The following is a 26,132-nucleotide window of genomic DNA, read 5'->3' on the forward strand; positions in this document are numbered from 1 at the left end:
AACCCAGAGAGTAGGTTTTGTATTTTTTTATAAGATGAAGTCATTTTAAAAGTATTTAAAGTTTTGGAGGCTAGATGTTCGTGCCCTAAGCTAGAATTCAAGATGGCAGAGATAGGGTTTTAAAACATTTGGGGAGATTTGGTGTGATAGGTTCCTTGGGGTGCAACCTGGACTGTGGGCTGAGGCCTCTGTCCCACCAACCTGGTGTATCCCTCTCATACTGTGATGCTGTATCAAGCCACAAACCTCTAGCAGTTGTACAAACATCCATAGGCAGGGACACACCCAGCTCAGTTACATGAATGATCTCCCAGTCACCATCAAGAGCGAGGCTCCAGCCAATTTCCCCTAGCTTCCCAGCCTTGCATCCCAGAACTGTACTGTCTTGCACTGTTCAGAAGCCAATGAAAGTTCATTACCCGATCTGCCCCTTCCTCAATGTGGAGAGGACACACACTAGCCTTAGTAAACCAAGCTGAGATTTTCCAAGCGCTTCAACCAAAACACACTGTTCTGGATAAAATATTAAACAGATTTATTAACTACAGATAGATTTAATTGATTATAAGTAGCAAGCACAGAGATCAAAGTTGGTTACTTACGAAATAAAAATACATTTTCAGTTTGTGTTCTACAGACTAAACAGGATTTGAATCAAACAGTGTCTCACCCAGACAGAGGGTAAAAACAGGTCACAGATCCTCAATACACAGTCTCGGACTCTTTTCCTGCCTGGGACCACCCTCCCCATTCAAAGTCTTTGTCCTCCAGACATTTCTTCCAGGTGTTGAGTTGGGGCAGGGAGCCGAAAGAGGATAAGTGATGATGTTACTTCCCCTCTTTTATAGTTTCTTCCAGCTTGAAAGAAAGATCTATGCTGTGATGTGAAGGTCCACCCCGATTGGTCAAGCAGTCTCCATTTTCTGCGTGCTCTCTCTGAGAAGTCTTCTAGGATGGCTGGCCATTGGGAGAGTGGATTCCCTTTAATGGACCATCAGAACAACTGGTTAATCCACTGTTGTACCAGAAAGGCTGGTTCTGGGTGTTCCAACCTCACAACATATATCAGTAACATATACATCAATACTTCATAACCTCACCTATAATGATAGCACATACAGTCCAACAGGGTATTAATGTTCAACAGATCAAGTATTTTAAAATGATACCTCACAAGGCATACTTTGTACAAAACACATCATAATTATATAACTTTGTAGAATATGGGGTTCCAGGTGCTGCTTTGAGTACAGCATGTCACAATTGGTTCAGTTGATTGCCATAATGATTAACAGTTTTTTCAGTCCTCTGATTTGGTAAACTTTACTCATATAGTGTGGTGTGATTAATCTAGGGTAGTCAATGATATATTTGAGAAAACAAGCAAGTTTTTTCACTGTACTGTTGGTAAATGACTCATTTTTCTGACCTGTTGGCCTGCATCTCCTTTCACGATATAACACTAGTAAAAAAAAAAAAAAAAAAATGTTTTTCCTGTAACCTCATTTAGGGCACATTTATACTTACAGTATAAGCATATCCAGTATCATGTATGATTTATGTGTCAAATCCAGTTTATTGACAGAAACAATATTTGTTTCCAGAAGGTATTGATTTATTGATTCTCTTTATGTCCTGAATGGTTGGTTAGTAAAGATTATCAATACAAAAGGGAGATAATGTGGTCTCAGTGTAATACACCAGAATATGTCTGGACTCTTGATTGGTGTGACTGACTTGTATATTAGGTAGTGGTGGGCTTGGTTCTTTTTTTGTTTTTGTTTTTTTCCGTACGTCTTTACATTGATAAATCTGATTAGTATATACATTAATGCATAGGAAACGAAGTTGTGGAAGCAAACTCTGATGTATGGAGGATAAATGAGTTGCTGGTAATCGATGGCTGTCAGGAATTTTAACAATACTAGATAAAGAAGAGCAGACTGAAACAACAGAGGGGAGATTTCTGCAGTGTAGAACGTTTGTCAAGTTCCACTCACTTAAATGATCATAATGTTGCCAATGGATGCAACAACAAATTTGCTCTTTGTGTTTTAATAAAATGCATAGTTTGGAATAGAGTCCTCCTCCTTCCTTAGAAAATTGGGCAGATAATAATATCCCAGCTCTGGCAGCCTAACCAACAGGCAACAGGTGTCCAGAGTGAACAGCTACAAGTGGTCTAACTAAAAAGATGCATACAGTAGAAACCCACTTCTAGTGAACTGGATTGAAAATCTCAGATTGTGTCTCTGTATCACATTGTGCAAATTTCAGTTCCAGCTATAGTAAACATCGGCTTATAATGAACTTATTTTAGGGGGAAATGTCTTCACTATGGACTCAATCCTGCAGAAATGCAAAAATGGCTATAGATCAGCACAAATTAAACAGCTATCCAATACACTGATCTTGCTACTTACATATTTCCACAAACTTCAGTAAGGGTATTCCAGCTTGCTCAGCAACTCTGTAGGTCTGCAATTTATGGCAGAACCTTTAAAGTGATAGGAACTCTCATTCAAGATGTGCTTATTCAGAAATACTGATCTTCATGGGTCCATTTTCCACAGTCACATGACTCCTGGAAGCACTTTGATGATCATCACCCATTCATACTGTCATTGCTGAGGTATATTTAAAGCAAGATGAACCTTAAAAGACACATATGCATGCTTTCAAAGAAATTGCTCTTTCTTGCTTTATCGGCTTTTACTGATGTGTTTTAGACTGTGGCTGTACCTGCCTTGGGCCGTGCTCTCCAAAAAAGCCTGTGCTGGGTTTTGCTCTTTCAGTTCCAGGATGCCTAAGATCTGCTTCTACATACACTCCCAGAATCAATTACGACAACATGGGACTTACAGTAGCTTTTGCGGAGCCACATGGCAGCTGCTGCACACCTGAAATAAATGCGTGGGATCACACTTAAGGCACAATAAGAAACCTGATACTTAACGCATGTGGATTTTTGTCAGAAAATAAGATACAGCAAACTCAGCTCAGTGCGGTTCAGCTAGAGCAGCACACTGTGGGGAGCAGCCGAACTCTGCTGAATGCTGAGCAACAACGTTCAGCAATTCCAACCATCTCTGCATGCTGGGCAGTGCACTGTAGGCTCAGGTCCTAGACAAATTCCTCTGTGTGCTTGTGTAAAATATTTAAATAAATAAATAAATAAAGCAAACTGCCCCCATGAATACAGTAGGGCATGAGAGAAGGAAAGAACTGAAGCCCTACTGAAGAATAAATCTTGGAAATGTGTAGAGGGAAACCAGTACCAGCAGCAGGTCTGCATGAGGATTTTCCCTTAATGCTTGGATGGATAAAAATTGTCCAAATCCCTTGCATTGTTCTCCAAACACTTTTTCAGTGTGGGAGAAGATTTATACAGGGCTATAATTATATACTGCTTATGTGGATATTACTCTACTGAAATAGAGGTCAAATTCAGGATACATCTGAATTGCTTTCTGTACCTGATTGGATGCCAGTGATGTCATGCCAATGTCAATATGCCCAGTAAATTCGTATGTCTATACTTCTTTATCCTAGCATTAATTAAAATTTTATTTTAAAATTTGACACTGCAATCAGTGCTTTTGTATATGTCTAGTGGTTAATGTCACACAGTTGGCCTCATATATCAAAGACGCATTCATTAATCTCTCAGGAATTCACTTGTTGTGCTTTATGGCTTGATTTTTTTGTTATGTTTGCTCAGAATTAAGAGTCTAGAGCAGAGGTGTTTAGGTTAGAATATTTCACCCTGTCTTAAAACTTATCCTGTTTCAAAACATTTTGGATATGTTGTTTATTCATGATGCTGTTTGGATCTTCAGAGAGAAAAACAGAACAGCTGGTTTCCTCATGAACACACTGGGCTATTTTAATAAAAATAAAAACACATTAGTGCATCATTAGTAACGTTTTAATAGGAATGTTATTTGTTGGGTTTAGTGTGCGAGTGATGTTGGTGGCCTGTGATACACAGGGTACACACATCTGACTCGATGATCTTGTGGTCACTTCTGGCCTTAAACTCTGATTCTATGAACTTTCTCAACATGTTATTGTTAAAACTATATAAATTATTAGTCAACTAGAGATTTAGTGGTCTCCCCAGAAGCAAGATGTGACTCAGAATGCTACCACTAGGAAGCATGATCCCATAGAAAATTCATTTTTCTTTAAGTCTGGGCTGAGAGGTAAAACACCACAGTTGTGTTCTCTTGTGGGAGTGAGGTGCAGGTTTCATGGATGCAAAAGTTCACATTAGACCAAATTTATAAATGTCAAAATTCTGAAAGGACATGTGAACAGCTCAACTGTTCTACTTCTTTATGACCTAATGCTCATTGGCAAAAATTCCCATTGAAGTCATAGAAGTAAAAAATATCATGTTTTTATGTATTTTTCAGTTGCATATCATATGCCAGTGTAAAATATGGCTAGCAGAACTGTCCCTGAATATCTGTGATCTGTGTGAGACCTTGATATTGTAAGAATTCTAGACTTGGGCCCAAAGGAAATGGAAAATAAATACGAAAAAAAAGCAGAATGTTGCTAATGAATCTTTAATGTGTTTTTATTTTTAATAAAATAGCCTAGTGTGTTCATGAGGAAACCAGCTGTTTTTATTTCTCTCTAAAGATGCTTCATGAATAAACATGTCCAAAAAGAGTTTTGATACTTGAAGCTGGGGAAGATATTCCAGCCCCAAATAGCTTGATCTATGATTCTAGTAATGTGTAAAGTCAATGGGAGTTTTGTCCAAGGAGTTACAGCCAGATTCTGCCTCCTTTCTGATGCTGAGTACTACTTTGCTCAGCAAGTAATTGTACTGAATGGGACTACTTTCAAAGTGAGGTACTACTAAACTTCAGTAAAGATGGGAGAATCTGGCCCTGAGTCACGACTACAGAACTTGGCCCAATAGTAATAAAATCCTTATTAATATTGATGTGATGGAAATGGTGGTTTTCTTTTTAATGGCAAATTACAGAAAAACATGAGTTACCTTGCTGACGATAGCAAAGATAACTTTGCTACTAGTCTGCAGTAAATGGAACCCAGGACTTCTACAGGAAACCACAGCAATAAGGAGGATTAACTCCTACAATAGCATAAGAATAAGATCATGTTATCTCAGGACAACCAGGAAGATGACTCATATCACCACTGTATAATGCTTTTGAAGTGAAGATAACAATAACACCTGGAAAACCAGATATGATTTTCCAAAGCATATAGACATGGCAAGGGCTGATATCCACCAAATCAAATGATCAAAAATAGTAAACCAAAAATTAATAGATAGCATTTGAAGTATGCTTATCAATAGTTCCTGCCTACAGTATACTTGGTTTGCAGGGATACCTAATTTTAATCTAATTTCCTTTTTCCTCTGCTAGTTGCTCTATATGAATACAAGCTTGTTTCACAAGACACTTCTTCCAGACAACAGAAAATGAACTTTTCTTCACCCCCGTTCTATGTACTATTAAAATGTTCCTTCTACTTAGGCCGTCCCTAACAACAATGCAATGCTGCTCTATGATATATTCAGCCTCTAACCTTCACAGACTCTCACTGATTCTCCACAAAATGAGGCACATAGTGCTTGTCAGTGAGGCCATATACTGTCACTCATCTAAGAAAGCAGAGTTGGTGTCATAAGCAGATTGTTTTAGATAGGACCCTACCAAATTCTTGGTTCATTTTGGTTAATTTCACGGCCATAGAATTTTAAAAATCATAAATTTCACGATTTCAGCTTTTTAGATCTGAAATTTCGTGATGTTGCAATTGTAGGGGTCCTGACCCAAAAAGGAGGTGGGAGGGTTGTAAGGTTATTGTAAGGGGGGTTGCAGTACTGCTGCCTTTACTTCTGCACTGTTGTTGGTGGTAGCTCTGCCTTCAGAGCTGGGCAGCTGGAGAGCAGTGGCTGCTGTCCGGGAGCCCAGCTCTGAAGGCAGAGCCGCCGCCAGCAGCAGCACAGAAGTAAGGGCGGCGTGGTATGGTATTGCCACCCTTACTTCTGCTCTGCTGCCAGCAGAGCTGGGCCTTCAGTCAGCAGCCACCACTTTCTGGTTGCCCAGCTCTGAAGGTAGTGCAGAAGAAAGGGTGGCAATACCACGCCCGCCTAAAATAACCTTGTGACCCCCCTTCAACTCCCTTTTGGGTCAGGACCCCCAGTTTGAGAAACACTGGTCTCCCCTATGAAATCTGTATAGTATAAGGTGAAAGCACACACACAAACAAACAGATTTCACAGGGGGAAACCAGATTTCACAGTTTGTGAAGAGTTTTTAATGGCCATGAATTTGGTAGGGCCCTACAAATAGATTACTAAGACAATTGAATAACTTCCCAATTCACATCAACATAATAAAGCCCATGGTTTTTTAAAGGTCAGACATTGCTGGTCAGTCAATTTAGTTAACAGAACAGGTACCTCACCGAGAGAGCATTATTTCTTTAGGGTCATATAATTTGGTTTCAATAAGTGATGTATCTATAGAATATATTGGGGGAAAGTGTGTATGTATAGCAATCATTTAAGCAGAAACCTTCATTTGCAGAACACCAATTCTGGTCCCAGAAGAATCCACTGAAATTATTTTTTTCTATATTGAATTTGCATCAGACTTACTGAAACGAGCAGGCAATAAGAGTGTATAGGGCTATAGCCTTGGAATGTCACCTGTCGTGCAAGAAATTTCCTACCCCACCAGGGAATTTTCATTGAATAAGTAACAGTGAGTTTGAGAAAGGAAGGAGTCTCCCTTCCTGCAAGACATTCTAAGTCTCTAGGATCATAAGTGTTAAAGCATGTGGCTTGAGCTTTCCATCCTCATAATGATTAAATAGATTCTGAGTCCATGTTCTACAGACAGAGGATGATTTTCATTCATTCCTTCCATACTGATCCATTTGGCTAGAAAGGTTTTGGGATTAGTTTCTTGGGGTATATATACCTGTACTATGGATGTCCCAAAATAACGGAACTTATTTTCAACCCAGAACTACCTAATGGATCTTAGCAGAACACTGCACTGCAAACATTCAAGGGCCTTCCCATCTTTCTTGAATACTCTTCCCAGGCAGATCCCCTGGTAAGAGCTCACTTGTGCTCTGGTTCAGCAGCGCACTTATGTATGTGTATGACTTTATGCATGTGATAGTCCCACTAACCTCTAATACTCACATATATAATGTCACATATGGGTTTCCATGTTTTGTTTGATTGGGGCCTTGGAGACGAAGGCAGCTCCACTCTCAGAGGGTGAAATTCACCCCAGTTCTGAGGGTTCATGGGAATTAAAAGGTGCAGAGAATCTTTGCAGATCCTGCATTAGGGTGAGTTGTACCCATCATGCCACAAAGCAGTTATGGTTTACCCATCCCTGAAGTGATTTAAAGCTGTCTCGATATCAGGTGGGTTTCCTCCACCAACTGAACTGATAAATGTCGGTAATTGTGTAAACCATCTCTAATCAATATGTAGGAAACTGGAGCTTCAAATCCATTTATATAAACCACTCTTTATGGCACAAAATGTCAGTCTTTCACACTGCATGGGTTTTAGGTTTCAAAATGAATTGTAAAGTTAATACAGTGCAGTTGTGAATTTCCGGATCAGCATATAATAATAAAATACAATGTACAGTGTCATGGAAGTGCCAATTCAGAACAGATTTATTTTAAATACCACAATAAATTCATGTGATTATTGAGTTGTCACTTGATACATTTTAAGGACCTGTAACACTTAACTTGCATTCAAAATAATGCATGATTTTAAAATTCATTTTGTTGTTTTAAATGAAGCAACATTTCTTAAAGAAACCATATTTATAATTAAATGTCTCTCTTTCAGCAAATGTTGGGTGTTGTTTCATTTTGAATAAATCTTACATTCACAGCATTAAATCGAATATGGCAGCTAATATGGAAAATTGAAATGGAGACGACAGAGAGAAGCTCTTTTGCTATGATTTGCATGTCTACTGTTGTCTTACTAGTTATTTCATATTTTTTCAGCTGTTGCATTATGTTTTCATGGTATTTCATTGTATGGCCCAGGATCCTTTGGATTTAGGTAATGCTACTGTTAAATCTTTTTTAATTAAGAGCATTAAGTTGCCGCTTGGAAATGTTACTAGTTATTTGCACCTGTGCAATATTTATTAAGATTGGTATGTTTGGTTTGTGTAGCACTATTAAATCCAATAAAAAGAAATGGAAAAAGTGGAGTATAAGGTACTACCATAGCGAGATAGTGAGATATCACAAAATTAATGATTTGTTATACTACATGTGGAGAATTTTGGAATTGTATATAGCTTCTTTTTATTATTCCTTGTATTGCACCAAATAAATTAAACTTCTTCAAAATGTGGTTTGATATTGGTGTTTTCAGTGTATGTTTTCTAGAAACAGTTTAAACGAGGATAATAAGCAATTATTTCCTCAAGTTCACCTAAGAAAATACCAGAATTGTCTTAATCATATTTCTTATGTTCACAGTCTTTGTCACTGCTTATGTTTGCAAAAATACTTAGTGTGAAAGAAAGCCTTTTTGTACACAGGTTTCAGTATTTCACAAGAAGAATTCCTTGTGAATTTTGGCTTGAAAACTTTAATGGTAGGTTTAGAAAGTTGGCAGAATGGAAATTTGCAAATTGGAATGTGGTATCCTGTGTACTGTGTATTGGTGATGCATGAATAAAATAGTTCTAAAAAGAAAGACAGTGATGTGAATCTCATGACATAGGTTTGATTTATTGCATGTTTTTCACAGAATCTCTGGTGGTCAGTTGAATCTTTCAATAAAAGATCTTATGCGTGTCTCTTGCATGACTGTTTGTTGTCTCATTTTGTATCTGTGTTCCATGTGTAATTAATATCCAAATGTTCTTTTTTTTTTCCTTTTCCCTTTTTGTAGAAATTATTGAGCCTACTACCTCTAGTCCTGTCTCAAGCCCAGGTCAGTATCCACATACATTCACAACGTATGTTTGGGTACTCTCTCTCTCTCTCTCTTCAGGAATCATGACTTTTACATTGTCATATCAATAAGTTGAATTGATATTGGGCAGTATTGTTTCTGGTACTGCTGGATTGTCTCTTTCCTGTCTTTGTGTATTCATTAGTCTGTCCTTCCTTGAGCTGTATACTCTGCTCTTTTATTAGTTTCTTTCTTTGAGAAAACTGTTCTGGTTTGTATCTCTCCTGCCTCCCCTCTCTCTCTGTCCAAAGATTATGCAATAAATGGATACAAGGGGGCTTAGTTGTACATTGCCTTTACTTTTAGTACTCTTTGTGGTGTTAGCTGTAGAAAACTGACAGTTGGTGTGTGTTACTATAAACAAGGCATTTGCTTTGGCTTTTGTAAAACTTTTTTTCTGTAATATCTACCAAAATGAAGGAATGTATTTAGCTTTTCTGAAGGAAACATTCCAGATCATCACTACTTCTGAAAAACTCAAGAGAAGGATCTCAGGGAAGTCAGGTTCTCCTCCTAGAAGTCATCTTGTTGAAGGAGGAGGAGTTTGCCTCCATGTAAAAAATGTTGCAGAGCCTGGCCCTATACTTGGCCCCCATGATCTGTGAGAGGTGAGGATCATCCATACAGAGGCCTTGACCCCTGGGAGATTTCCCATTATTGGTTCCCTAACAATGTGTCTCCATTGGAATCACTCTAACAGGGACTGCCTCAGCCATGAGTGTCCCCATAATGCAGTGGGAGGAGCTCTGTGGAAAAGATAATATAGTCCCTGTCTGTATTTTTTTAACTAATGTCCACAGGGACAGGGCAGGGGGAAATTATGTGTCCCCTTCCAGACCTTCCCGGTTGAACTCTCTTTCCCCAGTCCATGTAAAGAATTCTCCACAGGGTCTGATGATGGTACCATGGGTGGCACAAAGGTGGCTAAATCTCCCTTTACACACAAGGAGTGAGATCTGCATCCTGAGAGGTCCTTCCAAACAGAAACCTAGGAGGCACAATCTGGATCAACAGTTATACAAATTTTGGTTTCATTTTTGCATATAACAGTGGTTGTCTTTTGCACAGTTAAATTTAAGGATTTTTATAAAACCATATTTTCTCAACTGGTTAGAAAAACTGACTGCACACATATGATGTGTGAAAAGAAAACTCCTTTCACACAATTATTTTTTAAGACAATGGTTATTATAATATACTAAGAGTTTTTTATGTCATCAGATTACTAAACTGCAGTGTAGTCAAATGTGGCTTTTAGGAGGAAACTGAAAGCAGTTAATATACTGAGCTGCGTTTCACAAACATGTACTGTTTCTTAGCAAAAGTATCTGAAGGAGAGTCAGATGCAGTAAAGGGAAAGAATTGGCACAAATTGGCAGGAAAAAGGGAAAGAATTGGCACAAAACTTCTCTTGAGAGAAGCAGGGTTTGGGCCTCTGTTCTTCTCTCTGCTGTGAGACATGGTAAGGAAAAAAATAAAAGTAAAATTTAACCCTCAGTTAACCCTCTACAGGAGCAGAAATGGGGGGTGGACTCAATGTAGTCTGGCTCCTTTCCCTAAAGGGACTGGAGACCAAACCCATTGCATCCTCTGTGGCCCTATCTCAGGGGTGAGCAAACTACGGCCCACGGGCCAAATCCGGCCCACCAGCCATTTTAAGCTGGCCCTTGAGCTCCCACTGGGGAGCAGTGTCAGGGGCTTTTCCCACTCCGGCGCTCTAGCCGAGGAGCAGGGTTGGGCACGGCTCCATATGGCTCCCGGAAGCTGCAGCTTGGCCCCTCTCTGGCTCCTACATGCTCCAATGGCCCCCTCATTCACTCCAATGGGAGCTCCAGGGGAGGTGCCTGTGGACGGGCAGCGTGCAGAGCTGCCTGGCTGTGGCTCTGCGTAGGAGCCAGAGAAGGGACATGCTGCTGCTTCCAGGAGCCGCTTGAGGCAAGTGCTGTCTGGAGCTTGCACCCCTGAGCCTCTTCCCAAGCCCTAACCCCCTGCCCCAGCCCTGATCCCCCTCCTGCCCTCAAAACCCCTCAATCCCAGCCCGGAGAACCTTCCTGCACTCCAAACCCTTCATCCCCAGCCCCATCCCAGAGCCCACACCCTCAACCGGAGCCTGCACCCCTTCCCGCACCTAACCCCCTGCCCAAGCTGTGATCCTCCTCCCATATCAGAGCACCTTCCTACACCCCAAACTCCTCATCCTGGAGCCCACCCGCCGCAGCCAGAGCCTTCACTCCCTCCCGCACTCCAACCCAATTTTCTGAGCATTCATGGCCCGCCATACAATTTCTTTTCCCAGATGTGGCCCTTGGGCCAAAAAGTTTTCCCACCGCTGCCCTATCTCCTTTTTCCATCAGGGTAATAGTCACCGGTAATTCCACAAAATGACTCATGGGCTTTCTGCTTCCCCTCCCCCACAGGATTTACTAAAGGAGAGTACAATATAACCCAAAGTAAAGTGTTCACTGGCTAATGATGTAGAAGTCAGGGAGAGGCAATAAGGAGGAGTTACAAAAGAAAAACTAAGAAGCATATTGAAGCTTCCCATCAAGCTCCAAGGTTAACCTTGAGAAGGTTCTATTAAGATAGAGGCTGGGCAGACTGTGAAGGAGTGTACTTTCCAAAGTCCACAGGTACAGAGGCTCCAGTTTCACAGAGGGGCTGCACGTCCATGCTACCATTTGTATCTTCCTTCCCTCAAGAAACTGTGCTGCCTTTATCCACCCCAGGACCTCCTCCACCGGCAATGCAAAGCATTTCAACTAAACTACCAAGAAAGATCAGTAACATGGATTTATTTAAGACCAGAATATGGCTCTCATAAAAAGGAAAGACAAAATAAAGCCAAGACAGGGGTGAAAGGGAAGGATGAACTTGACCTGCAAAGAACAGACACAGATTGTACTGAAGTTAAACCAAGCTAGTCAGGCGATTTTTCACTGTTGTTATAGACCTCTAGGGAGTGAAATATAGGTAGATCGAGAAATGTTTTTATAGATAATAGAAGCCTTTAAGGAGTCCAGAACTTTGATATAACTCAGATATTGAATGGCATGTCAACTGTGCACAAACTTCACACTGAATTATTCTTTATATATGTATTGCAGAATTGCTTTGTTATACAGTGTGTTGAACAGTCTACATGGTCTGATGCTATTCTGGACCTAATTCAAGGAAATGAGGCAAGAATGATAAATATTATATGGTTAAAGTTAGATGGCATCTAATATTATTCAGTTTGAGAGACTTATGAGGGTAAGTACTGCAGCAAGGATCACAGACATTTCTAGTTTAGGAAAGCTGACTTTGAATTAACATAAAAGGTCACAAAGACTTTTTTATGGAATTCTTAGTAAATGGGAAAATCTACTACAGACAAAAATATATAGTTTAGATACTAATGAACTGAGAGACCAGCATCCCAATGTGATATATTTCTCTTAATACTGAAATTGGATACAAGAGATCACTGTGGTTAAGCAGGGATGTAAAAAAGGAGCTAAAAATAAACAAAAGGCATTTGTTTGAGGTACAGTCTGCAAAATAGGAATGGAACACCTTTAAAGCCAAAGAGAAGAAAATTAAGAGAAGCAAAAGATAATGAGTAGCTAACTGTATGATATATTCCAACTTTAAATAATTTCAAAGATGAGTTTAAAATACATTTGCAAAATGAAAAACCTAAGAGAGAGTTGATCTGTTAACAGTACAGATTTAAAAGTTGCAACAAAATCAAACTGGTTAAAGAATAAGGGTTCAGTCAGAATCCTTCCTCATGAAAATTAGTCCCACTGAAATCAACATAGCAGTTGAATTGTTCTAAATTTGCCTTGCATAACTAGACAGTGTTCCTGTGTATTACTTACACTTCTCTATTCTGAATATGTTAAATATCTAGCGTATGCTGTTACTATTACTATAATATCATGTAATTTCAAAGTCAATTAAAAGTTTTCCATGGCAGCCAAGATCTGAGCCCTTAGTATGCCTCAGTCTCAACAGAGGAGGACAACAACGTGGACTAGGATAGTACTGTTGCTGAGGACTTTGTTTATAGGGGGGAATGACCAGAATAAAGATTTTGGTAGAAATTAAAGATTAATAGATTAACATAAAAAGAAAAGGAGTACTTGCGCATCAGATGAAGTGAGCTGTAGCTCACGAAAGCTTATGCTGAAATAAATTTGTTAGTCTCTAAGGTGCCCCAAATACTCCTTTTCTTTTTGCGAATACAAACTAACACGGCTGCTATTCTGAAACTTAGATTAACATAAGAAACATCCATTCTTTTTTTCAAAATGAGAGTAGTGAAGTCTACTTAATATTTTATAAAGTCTTTGCCATATCAGTTTCTGATTCAACTAACAGGACTGGAAAATTGAATTATTAACACCATTATTCACAAAAATAAGGTCTATGAAATGTAGCAAGTGATAAGATTAAAAGAAAACTATACTGTGATCAGCCCTGCAAGGTGAAGGTATAAAAGGTAAGGGGTGTTTTCCACTATGATAAATTGTACAGTGCATTTAAAAAACTAATGTATTTTTATTGCAAATGGCATTTCTGAGCTTATTGGTAGCCATTTTGTTAAAAACAGTCATGTGACCCCATAAATGCTAAAGCAAATAAAAAAGACTGTATGCATATTTCCATCTGCTTTACCACTGGTTGATCAAAAAACTATTTTAAATATTAAACTTAATATAAATATTAAACACAGAAATTCCTTTTCTATCTACATTTTGATCATATTAGCATTGTAGCAGGTTTACAGTCTTCTCCAAGTTTTATGCATAGCTTTTTTAGTGAGATGGTACACTGAGATTATCAGGCTTTAGACATGACAAATGAAGTTTTAAAAATGTAGGTCCAGTCTTTTTCTTACTGAAGACAATGGCAAAACTTTCTTCATGCTGTAAGTTTGCTGCTACATTAAGATTGTTTATTCATAGAGTCAAAATATAGAGTGCTAAATAAACAGTATAATTTCAGGCATCATCTGAGACAATTTTGGGAAGGATTTAATAAACATAATTTGAAAAACTACTAACAAAGTAGATTTTTGAGAGGCAGGGGTTTTTTAACTAACTGGCTGTCACTGGTTTTCAGAGATATTGCCATCATTACAGAGAAAGTAAATAAAGTGGTGATTATATCCTGAAATTTAATCAAAGCATTCATTAGGAATTCCATGTGAAAAACTATTGACTAGCCAGCAGAATTCATGATGTGAAGATAAAAATACCTTGTTTTATAGAAAATTGGCTCAGGAGCGATATAAAAATGAGTGACAATTTCTGCAGTTGGAAATTTTTTTGGACTTGTGTAGACAAAGTAAAGTGATAGCTGTAGTAGCAAAAGATTATTGAATTAGAAGCAGGAATATACAAAAAATATAATAGCTGCCTACTGTACAGACCAAGAGGGAATTCAACATTATTGCAGCAAAATGTTTGAAATCACTATTCTATTCCACATCTGTATTTTAAAAAAGCATTAAAATGCTAGGAAATATCAAGAGAGAGAAGGTAAACCTCAAAAGAAATGTTTCTTTACAAGGAACAAGGGTCACGATTCATCGCAAATACATTCTTCAACATTGTCACCTTTTCATAGAATCACTGCTTGAGCCAAAACCAGTTCTGTGAACTTATTCATGATGTCTTGTTAAACTATAATCAGTTTCACTTAAATATGTTAAAAATATGTTTCTAATTTATTTACAAATATGGCAGAGAAGCATTTTCACCTGGCTGTCAGACTATACAGAGATGCACACATAATGAAATAATTTAGCAGTGTGTGTGGAACTGTTCACTCAAGTGGCCCAAATTCATATGATAGTTCTCCATAATTACTGAATTGCTTTAACAGCAGAAAGGTACATCATACATTCTTTATTAAAAGAAAAAGTAACCTTCCTTTCATTGTCTTTCTGATTTTTTCCATGCTTCCATTCCTTACCTAGTTTTTACTGGGCTCTTAAACATTTTTTGATTCTTTAAATACAGTTTACTTTTATGTGTTATTCCTCAGCTGGGATTCACCCCATTGGTTAACAATTAATCCATGCTGTTTCAAATCATAAACGTTGAACATGGCTGCACTTATACATGTATCAAAGTTCCATAACAGTATTTCCAGCCAGGCTGAGTATAAACTTTTGGAATAAGGTAAAGTTCCATTGAGTTGACCATCATGCAATAGGAGGAAATTAAAGATGTTAAATTTAGTCTTATCAAAGAAGAAAAAAAGACGTTTAGGTAACTTAATCGATGCCTTTGAAATAGCTACATGTTTTTAGGTTTCTAGGACCTACCTGTTAAAATTTCTTCTCTTCCCTTTGAATAACCCATAATAGATCAAAGAAACTTAACAACATTATACCACTGTCTAGTTTTTTACTTCTATAGTAAAAGTTATTCAAATGAAGAAGCAGAAACAAATGTTTCTACTGGGATTTTTTTAAGCCATCTACAGACTGAAGTCTGAATTCTCTTCAGTCTCCTACACTGCCACCAATTTGAGACAGGAAGTACTTTACCAAATGAAGTTGATAGTACCATGGGATTGTCTGGTAAAAATACTTGAAAACCATCTGGAAACGATGTCAGCAAAGTGGAAGAACTGGAAATTAGACTGCAAATAATTTGGGGGCACAATGCAGCACAAAATCTAGTATTTTAGCATTTTGTGAAGGGGTAGATTACTGCTGACTGTGACAGTGAGCGCCTAAAAAAATCTAAAGGTTCTGAACATGAGGATTCTGGAGATGCCAATGGATAGTACAGAAAATTACTTAATTACCTGAAGTCCTGAAACTGAAACTAAAAGACAGCCTAAGTCGTAGGCAAACAGGATCCCCAGGATCCCCTAAAAAGAACAGTGAGATTGTCACTGAGACAGAGAGAATTATTTGGGCAGCACAGTAGTTGAAACAGAATGAGAGGTATCAGTTCTTGTTCTTCCCTACATCAGTCCCGCTAGGGTATGTTAGTCAACAAGAAGTGTTGCAGATAAAGGAGGTTTATTTGGAAGGTGGATGTGAAGTCTACTATCATGTTGCTTTCAAAGATGAATGTTACTCATGATGAGAAGAGACATGTTCTGAGAGAGTGATTTATGCAAACTGTTTATAGCAAAACATTTGGGAAAGAAAGTGAGGCAAGGCCATGCTCAATGAGAGACCTGGGGACTCTTAAATCTAAAGTAGCTAAACACAAGTTGATTTTGTTCTCTTGGTCTGTTGTGTCTTTTGATAAACCCGTACAAAAAGATTTGGGAAACCTAAATGTGGGACCTTTTATTTGTTGTTTCACTGTTATAACCATAAGGTTTTTCCAGAAAAAAGTGTGTAGAATCCATGTGAAGTATTTGCTTTGCAAAGCAACTTCAGGCTTTTTAGTTGATGAAGTGCTATGTAGTCAGGGCCACCAGCACATCTTAGCAGTTTCTCTGCACCTGGCAGGATTGGGCCATCATTACCTCTCAGAATAGGACATAGAATCATAGAAGTATCATAGAAGTTTAGAGTTGGAAGAGACCTCAGGAGGTAATCTAGTCTAACCCCCTGCTCAAAGCAGGACCAACCCTAACTAAATCATCCCAGCCAGGACTTTGTCAAGCCAGGCCTTAAAATCCTCTAAGGATGGAGATTCCACCACTTCCCTATTGTGACAAAGCTCTGTCCTTGCCTCCATGGGTCCCGCGTTTCCTGGCGGATTTCGCTAGCCTCAGAGGCTCACTGTGACCCTCCACGTAACCCTTCTTTCTCCAGAGAAAATGGTCACAGTCTACCGAGCCATTTTCATCATAATCCAGCAAGGGAGGTGAGGAGAAGTTATCCTTCCTTGCACAGTCTCTGTTGTCTCCTAGTCTCAGTGATTAATCAGGAGGCAAAGGTCAAGGGGGGAGCCCAGGCCCATCCTCTACTCCAGGCTCCAGCCCAGGGACCCCCTAATAGTATCAGCTATAGTAGTTGACCTTTTAGAAACATGACATGTACAATTCCCTGGGCTACTTCCCCCACAACAGCTCTCACTTCCTCAAGCTCCACTTCACCCTTACCTCAGGGCCTTCTTCCTTGTGCCTGATATGGTGTGTACTACTCAGCCTCTCCAACAGCGCAACTTCCTCCCACAGCTCCTGATATGCACACCCACCTGTCTAACTGGGAGGCTTTTAACTAGTTTCAGCCAGCCCCTGATTGGCTTCAGGTGTCCCAATCAACCTAGTATTCTCCCTGCCTTCTGGAAAGTTCTTAATTGGCCCTAGGTATCTTAATTGACCTGGAGCAGCTGCCATTTCACTTATCCTGGTACCAGGGATTTGTTTAGCCTGGAGCTAATATATCTATCTCCCACTACTTTTCTATAGCCATCTGGCCTTGCCCCGTCACACTGTGTAACCCATTACAGTGCTTCACCACCCTCCTAGTGAAATAGTATTTCCTAATATCCAACCTAGACCTCCCCACTGCAACTTGAGATCATTGCTCCTTATTCTGTCATGTGCCACGACTGAGAACAGCCTAGTTCCATCCTCTTTGGAACCCCTCTTCAGGTAGTTGAAGGCTGTTATCAAATCCCTGCTCACTCTTGTCTTCTGAAGACTATATAAGCCCAGTTCCCTCAGCCTCTCCTCATAAGTCATCTGCCCCAGTCCCCTAAATCATTTTCATTGACCTCTGCTAGACTCTCTTCAATTTGTCCACATCCCTTCTGTAGTGGGGGGCCCAAAACTGGACACAATACTCCCGATGTGGCCTCACCGGTGCTGAATAGAGGGGGAATAATCATTTCCCTCAATCTGCTGGCAATGCTCCTACTAATGCAACTGTTAGCCTTCTTGGCAACAAGGGCACACTATTGACTCATATCAACTTCTCATCCACTATAATCCCCATATCCTTTCCTGAAGAACTGCTGCTTAGCCATTCGGTCCCCAGCCTGTAGCGGTGCATGGGATTCTGTCTTCCATCCATGGGATCCTTTCAACATCACTTAAATATTTTTCTTCCCTTCTCTCCAGCCCCCATGGACAACTGTCCAGAGGCTCCAACCAGGTGTAATAATGGTTCATGAGTTCATTAACATTTTTATAAATAACCAATAATTTTGAACAGATATTATGTGTTTATTTTGTTATTTAATTATTACAGGCACAGATAGACTTACAGGTATTTTATGTCTCTTTGATGTCATTGGTATTCAACTGCATGTTGTATTGTGTTCTTTTTCATTTTAAATTTAAATTTAAAAAAGTTCAGATAAAAATATTTTGAATGATGACAGGGTTTGATACTCAGGGAAAAGCTGCATTAGTGAAAAACTAATCATGAACAATGGAATATTATCTAAAGATTAGGGAATACAGAGGTAAGTTTTCACTGTAATGCATGGGGATTTAAGCATGTGACTCTCATTCAAGTTAGTGAGAGTAATGCAATACTTTTTTCGTGTTGTACTGAGAATTTACTTCCAAGTAAAAAGGAACTTCTAGGAATATTTGAAGTTAACTTAGAATGGGAAATGAGTGCTAAGCCAAGTTCTTTCTCTGTGTTTAACAATTCTCTTTGTCCTTATGACTGAGTGCACAAGCACAACAGTATATCATTGGTATGATAAGCCTTTTGAAATCTGTGTCTCAATGAAGTAAACAGGGGCTCTTGTGATAATGCTGCTCTAAAATACCCATAAGAGACTATCGTGCAATGAGTTCAAGTAAATCTTGACATAAAAGATCAATCATAAAATAACCAAAGGTCTATTGATGTTTTACCATCAAGTCCTTACATTAACATATGCATGATCTGAAGTCGTTCTTTCATAATGTTGAGATTCTTATATACAATGAGTTAAATATGGGTCAGTTTTGATGTTCAATTTACTAGCTTTTCCCAGTTGAAGTCAGTCAGGCTCTATTTTATGCAGTCATGCTTCTGGTTTAATTTATGGAAACTTTCTAAAATTAATTCAACAAAACCAGAAGATTATATATTGTTTTACAAAATGTTTTCATGGAAAACAGTGGTTCAAATGTCTGTTTCCAGAAACGTTTCAGTGATCTCAGAGCCAGACTCAGGTGGCTGGGATAGACTTACAAAGCTATTTTTTAGGTCCTCCATCCCCAACATAACCAACTCCCATCCACCGTGGTCATATCAGTATACACAGGATTTTTGGTAGGGCCAATGAAATTATTCTTCAGAGCATCTCCAAATTTAGCTGACTGAAGATACATCTACACTGGAGTGGGGATGTGTAATTTGATCAAGATAGCACACTAAAAATAGAAGTGTGGCCACGCTGCACAAGGGGCAGGAGGGTCTAAGACCCTAAGTAACTACGCTCTTCTGATGCTTGCACTGCCACAGCTACATTTCTGTTTTTAGTGCACTAGCTTGAGCAGAGCTCAAGTGTGGGTATGTCTACTCGAGCTGGCAATTACATTTCCAATTCCACTGTAGACAGACCCTGAAACTGTACAAAAATTTGGAGGAAGTCCTCTTGCTCCACTCAGTCTTCTGCTTCAGGAGGAGGGAAAACCATCTACTTATGATAGAATCTGTGCACTTCTATAATTATAAAACATGTTTTGGAGGACAATTCTACAAATAACTTAGTGGCTGCGAGCTAACCAGCCATTTGGTTCAGGGGGGTTGTAGTATTTACATAGTACTTTAAAAGCTAAAATAATTAACCATTCCCTCAGTCCCTGTGAGAAAGGGAAATAATATTATAAAAAGCAAACAAATGGAGGAACCAAAGGATGAAAGGTTCTTCTTTAATCATTTTTCACACTGATCCCACTGTAGGTGTGTGCATCCCATGCATGCAAACCTAGAATCTGTTAGCCAGCAATGTTCACTGGGGCATATGCACATGTGCTCTGTGCACCCTCATGCTTCCTACAACAAGGGTATAAAGGGCAGAACCGATCCAACTGCCATGTAGTTCCTGCTCACTGCCCATGGTAGTGAGTCAGAGCTCACAGTGTCCTCTTGCTTTCATGTAGCTCTTAGATAGTTTAGGGTTTATAGCTGGTTAGTTTGATTAGTATTAATGTGGGTTTTGATAAATCTTAATTTAAGCTGGTTGGCTTTATTTTTTTTTTTAAAAAGACTTTTCTTTCTTTGAGACTCACCCTAGAGAATGTCCAGAAGACGTCTTATAAATTATTTGACATTTTGCACCTGGTATCCAAGGTCATTCAGCCATGACTGTTAAAGAGAACATTCTTGACCCTGCCAAAAATCTGTTGCAGACCCCAGCATCTACCTGTGCCACATCTAAGAGAACAGATTGCTGAACCAGTTTCCTCCTAAAGGACATTCAAGTACATTTTTACCAACCCAATTCCTCTGTCTTTGATTGTTACAACAGCTCACAAAAAGTCTAAGCTGCCTGGGTCCCCTACTCTACATCCAGAGACAAGGCACCCAAGAAGACACATCTTATAGGAAGAAAAGTTTACTAATATGCTAGTTTGAAGATTCATGTAGCGAACTAACAGGCTTTCTTGGCTAAGTACAATTTTATTCAATGGGGAAAGTTTTTAATTAAACTGAAAATCTTCTCCTCAGAAGACTAGAGACAAATTGAAGTCAGTGGTTAAAGAAGGCCAGTTGGTGGCGAAGACAACTCTAGAAGCCTCGTTGGATGCCTCTGACACTGCAATGAGTTCAAAGGCCATTATGATCACTATGCAAAGAACATCATGGTTCCAGACATTGGACATTCCAAAAGTGGTTCAGGCCACAATTGAGGACCTTCCTTTTGAGGGCCATGACCTTTTTAATTCAAGAATTGATGAAGCACTTCATTCTCTAAATGACTCTGTTTGGTCTCTCGGTCTTTACACCCCATCGCAGAAGAAAGAGCAAGTAGATTGAAATCCTTCTTCAGGCAAAGACCTCCATCTTCTTTGTATCAGTACAACAGGGCTCCTGATTTTTTCTATAAAGAGGGTTCCCTTCTAGAAGATGAGAGGCCTGCCGTCTTTTTTTGTGACAGCAAATTCTTCATGGGCATGAGGGTGCAGGTTTGATGCACTGGTGGAGAGTCCTTAACCCAGTTGTAGAGCATCTTTACAATTTCTCTCCTCCCTTTGGAAGTCACCTTTCCTTTTTGTTTGCAGATACATAGTCTGCAATTTTTACTGACCAGTGTTTCTTAGAAATTATCTAGCAAATATATTCCATATCCCCCTTCCCCAACTTATCCATCTTCAGGGACTTGTTTCATGACACACTGCTGCTTTTGGAGACAGGCTCTCTTCTTCAACCGAGTACAGTAGAAGAGGTGCCTGGGACTGTATAAAAGCCTCAGAAGAAGGAAGCCAGGAAGAGCAGAAAGAAAGGGAAAAGGTAGGGAGTGGAAGCAGGGAGGTAGCTCTTCTCTCCCTCCCTCCTGCCTGCAGACAGTGAAGGGCCAACTGTATATGGTGAAACGGTGGTGGGAACAAGCCTGTGAATAAACTGCACCAGTGGATACTAACCCCCAGGGTCTCAGAGTAACTTTGTAGACCTACCAGAGGCAGGAACAAAGGGGACCGTGCCAGGCTCTGCTACAAAGAGTTTCTATCCCCAATTTACTTACTCATTCCAAAAAAGAAAGGAGGATAACATTCAATTTTAGATCTCAGGCATCTCAACTAGTTCATCTGTTGCTTCAAAAGATTTTCCTTTCTTCTATAATTCCTTCCTTGGATTCTATTAATTGGTTCACAACTGCTGACTTGCAGGATATTTGCTTCTATATGTCAATCCTTTCAGCTCACAGGAAGTTTCTGTATTTCATGGTCAATGGATTTCACTGTCAGTTCAGAGTCCCACTCTTTAGCCTCTGAATAGCTCCAAGGGTTTTACCAAATATCTGGCAGAGATGGCAGCTCATGTAAGGAGAAAAGACTTCCATGTGTATCTCAATTGTTGGCTGATTGGAAGTCATTCATAGCAGTAGATCACAAGGAATTTTCATTCCGTTCTTCATTTATTTCCCAAACCAGGCCACAAGATCAATTGGGACAAGCCAGCTTTCACCCCTACTCAATCTATAAAATGTATAGGGGCAATGTTGGACACTAGATTAATGAGAGCATAGTCTCTGCAAAGGATCACTTGATCTCTTTCATTCAGTCTCATCCAAAAACCTCACTGAGAATCAGCCTCAGTTTTCTGGATCATATGGCAGCTTGTATTTACATGACTCTACATGCAAGACTATACCTCTGGCCTCTTCAGGGCTGGTTGAGGAGGATTTATCAGCCAATCAAACACACCATGGACTTACCAGTATAAAAGTTCCCCTGAAAATACTGTCATCTCTCCTTTGGTGGAAAGACCTGCCAGCATATTTTGCTTCAACCACCACCTTCTTCAAAGACTCTGGTGACCGATGCATTCAGACAAGGCTGAGGGGCTCATCTGGACTCTCTTCAGACACAGGACATGTGGTCCTGAGCTTAATATCTTTACACATAAATGTTCCAGAGCTGAAAGCTGTTTGGCTAGCCTACAAGGTGTTTCTGCCTCTCCTTCAGGGTACTACTACTCAGATATTGACAGACAATAGAAGATTGATGCATTTTTTAACACACAAGGAGGGTCAAGATCATCCCCCTTATGTTGAGAAGAGACATATCTGGTGCATCCCTACATCAGATCAGCCTCATTGGCTTTCATCTTCTAAGTATATGGAACAGTGTGTTGGATAAGCTGAGGAGGAAAAGATCTGTAACTCATAAGTGGGAGCTGAAAGTCTCGGTTATAGATTAAGTATTCCAGGAACAGAGAGTCCTCTCCATTGAACCCATGTCATCATGCTCACTATATCACCTCTCTCTTAAAAGAGCATTTTTGGTAGCCATCACTTCGACTCGCAGAGTGAATGAAATTCAGGGTTTGATGACAATCCCTTCATAAACCATTTATCATAAAGAGAGGTTACCCTCATTCCCACATCCACAATGTTTACCAAAAGGATTTTCATATAAATCAATGTATACCTTTTACCAGTATTTTTTCCTAAAGCACCTGACTCCCTGCAGAGGCTGAACTCCACACACTAGACGTTCTTAGGGCTATGTCCTTTTACCTTTCCAGAACAAAGACATTTTGTAAATCTTTCAGAATCTTTGTATCTTTTGGTAATCAGTTTTTAAAGAGCAGGCTGTTTGCTCTCCAAAACACTCTAAATACATTCTTCCCTTTCTAGTTTAGAGCACACTATACTAGGTCTCAGTAGATATATACAGCTGCTTTTAGGGAGTCTCTATTTTTGAGATCTGTAGGGTGGTTACTTGGAGTTCAGTTTGTGTGTTTACCAATCGCTACTCCAGCTTCTAGATCAGATGCCCAGTTTGGCAGCCATTAGTCAGGCAACAAAGGTGGGATCCATGTGGATAAAATGCTCAAAGAAGAAAGAGGTTACTTACCTTACGGTAACTGGTGTTCTTCTCGAGTCTGTGTGGAGTGCTTTTGTCCACACAGATCTCATTACCTGCCCTCCTTCTGCACCAATAGAGTCTGAATTTCTGTATTAGTGAAGGAACTGAATGTAGTTGGAGCTGCTCTGCCCTTTATGCCGTCATTGTAGGCAATGTAGAGGTGGGAAGGGTACAAGTGCAGCCCCAGTGTCACTGTTGGCTAAAATATTCTAAGTTTGTGCACATGGAACACACACACACCTACAGCAAAATTCTCTGTAACTTGCATAAGGCCACAGAAGGACTGAATATCAGAGACTGGATTAGAATTAAAGTGCTCTCTTTCCTGTGGTTAGTCCACTAGATCATGCTACATCTCATGCTAGGCCACTTATTTTTGTGGCCACAACTACATTAGTGCTCTGCCGAGAAGTCAGTCCAGCAAGAAATAACTAAAATGGAGAGTGTGGCTTTGGTAGCCACTCAGCAGCAGCACCCAAGGTAGTACTGCCTTCATAACCACAAACTGGTCTGGACCAATTTGTCTCCTCCCCCACCCCCCAAAAAATATCACAGGGCCTATGAGTTTTACAGGTGTCAAAAGCCAGCTATTGGCAACTATAGGGAGTTGGACTTTTTAAAAAAAATCAGAGTGGTACAATTTTAACTCTATCAATCATTATCACTGGTTTTGATTTTCAGGCTATATCTTAATAAAAGGGGGAAAGTTACTTTTCTAAAGAAAGACACAGGATGGGTGAGGTAATAGCTTATTGGACCAACATCCATTGGTGAAAGAGACAAGCTTTTGAGCTCAACAGAGCTCTTCTTCAGATCTGGGAAAGGTAATGAGAGTGTCACAGGTAAACTGTTAAGCATAAGGTGTCAATATGAAGTGGGCAATTAACACTTTTTTAATGAAAAAAACACTTTACTTTTTAAGTAAAAAGCTGAAGTTCTCCTATACCTTTTTCAGGTGTGCCAACTCCTGAGTATATGGTGTTGGTGGGAGGTTGCAACCACAAGATTTGTGGGTCCCAGAGTCCAGCATGGAATATAAAGTCTAGTAAATTCCCCTCTATATGTATCCAAGCATCTTTGGAAAATATGACTCATTTTCATTACTTGATCTACATGCTGGCAAAGAAAAAAGTCAATTACATGCTAAGGTGCTAAAATAAATACTCAAACTCTGCTGGATCTCATTACTATAGGTTTTTTTTCTTTTTTCCTTATCAGTATTTTTCTAGCTTTCCCTTAGAACTATTTAGCTGGGAAATATCATTAATAGTCTCTATCTCAATAGGTGAAATTCTGAACTGATGAGGCTCCATTGACTTTTAACGCTTCCATACTGTGTAAACACTATCAAGACACCATAACATTGAATCTGCTAGACAAATACCATAACACAAAAGAACATTCATTTCACCAATTTGCCATGATCAAGTTCAGTCAAGCTATGCTAATCTGCTACTTTGAATTTTCAATGTTAAAAATTGTCTATAAAACACATATGGTTACTCTGCTGGTATGCTTTGTAAAGTTTTATTCCAACAAGCTCAGATGAAATGTGTTTTCATTTGTGATTCCAAGCAGAAAATGTACTACAAATCTACAAAGACTAATTTTAATAGAGTCCTAGTCGTAAAATTCTACTTTCTATCTTTGAGATGCCAAAACCAAGCAATTGTAATTCAAGAAGAATATGAATAGGTGAAACATTTCATTAACAAAGTAGTCCCAAAATTCTATATTCACTCAAAAAGATTATCATCCATATTAGTAAACAGAGGTTTCAAATATTTTTAGCATTTTTACTGAATCCAAATGGATTTTAAATGATCATATTCTTTAACACAGAACTTCTCATTTGAATATATTAAACCACTACTAAACTGCTTTTTGTCTCTTCTGCAGCAATGATCTGGAGAGCACTTTAAAAAATGCTTGGTTAATTAAAGAAAAAAGATTACAAACAGGGAGCCTAGTTACAAATTTTTGTGCTTAGCTTTGGGTGCCCATATTCACATTTGGAAAGTTCAAATTAGCAGTCAAGCACTGAAACCAATTTTAAGTTCCTCTATGCTGATCCTAGCACATGGATGACAAGTTAGTTGCTCGCATTTGAAAATCAGGTGCATTGTTGATATTTACTTGGTCAGTCATTTTCTTGAACTATAGTCTCATGCAATTCTTTAGTCCCTTACCATAATAATAATTATTCTGAAGACAATGTATTGAAGAATCTTTTATGAGGCTACTGAATTCTTGAAGATGACTAAATAAGTAATAATGACAGGACATAGGGAAATAATTGGGGACCCTTCTTAACTCATGATCTCACACATTATTAAAGGACTTATGAAAATTAAAGACATGCAGTGATGAGGGCACTTACTTTATATAATTCAGAGGAAAAGTGCATACTGTATCTGTTTTAATACTGTGGGTAGTTTGGACAATTCATTGAGTCCCCAATTATTTCCCTCTATCCTGCCATTGTAACTTATCTAGTATATTTTAATATACATAGATACTAAAACAATCTAAATTTTCAAGCAGGCCCTATTAGTCACAGGGAAAATCCATTAAGCCCTATCTTTCAGATCCTACAAAGTCAATGTTCCTTTTTAATCAGAGGCCATTTTGCTTGAATAAGAACTGTAGGATTGGACCCTATGAACCTTAGACT

At 39.1% G+C, this 26,132-nt stretch overlaps 1 protein-coding gene across 2 annotated transcripts in view; it reads left to right on the forward strand.

Moving 5' to 3' along the window:
* Positions 1 to 26,132, forward strand: part of NEGR1 (neuronal growth regulator 1) — a 609,038-nt gene that overhangs the window by 533,689 nt on the left and 49,217 nt on the right. Inside the window, exon 7 of one of the 2 annotated variants that reach the window (XM_038413602.2) lies at positions 8,948 to 8,989. The exons of the other annotated variant lie outside the window; for it this stretch is intronic. Within the exon in view, the coding sequence (XP_038269530.1) occupies positions 8,948 to 8,989 (42 nt within the window). The remainder of the gene's footprint in view (positions 1 to 8,947; positions 8,990 to 26,132) is intronic. 2 annotated transcript variants of the gene reach the window in all.

The sequence above is a fragment of the Dermochelys coriacea genome, chromosome 8 (genome assembly GCF_009764565.3).
Source record: "Dermochelys coriacea isolate rDerCor1 chromosome 8, rDerCor1.pri.v4, whole genome shotgun sequence".
In the NCBI taxonomy this organism is placed as follows: Eukaryota; Metazoa; Chordata; order Testudines; family Dermochelyidae; genus Dermochelys; species Dermochelys coriacea.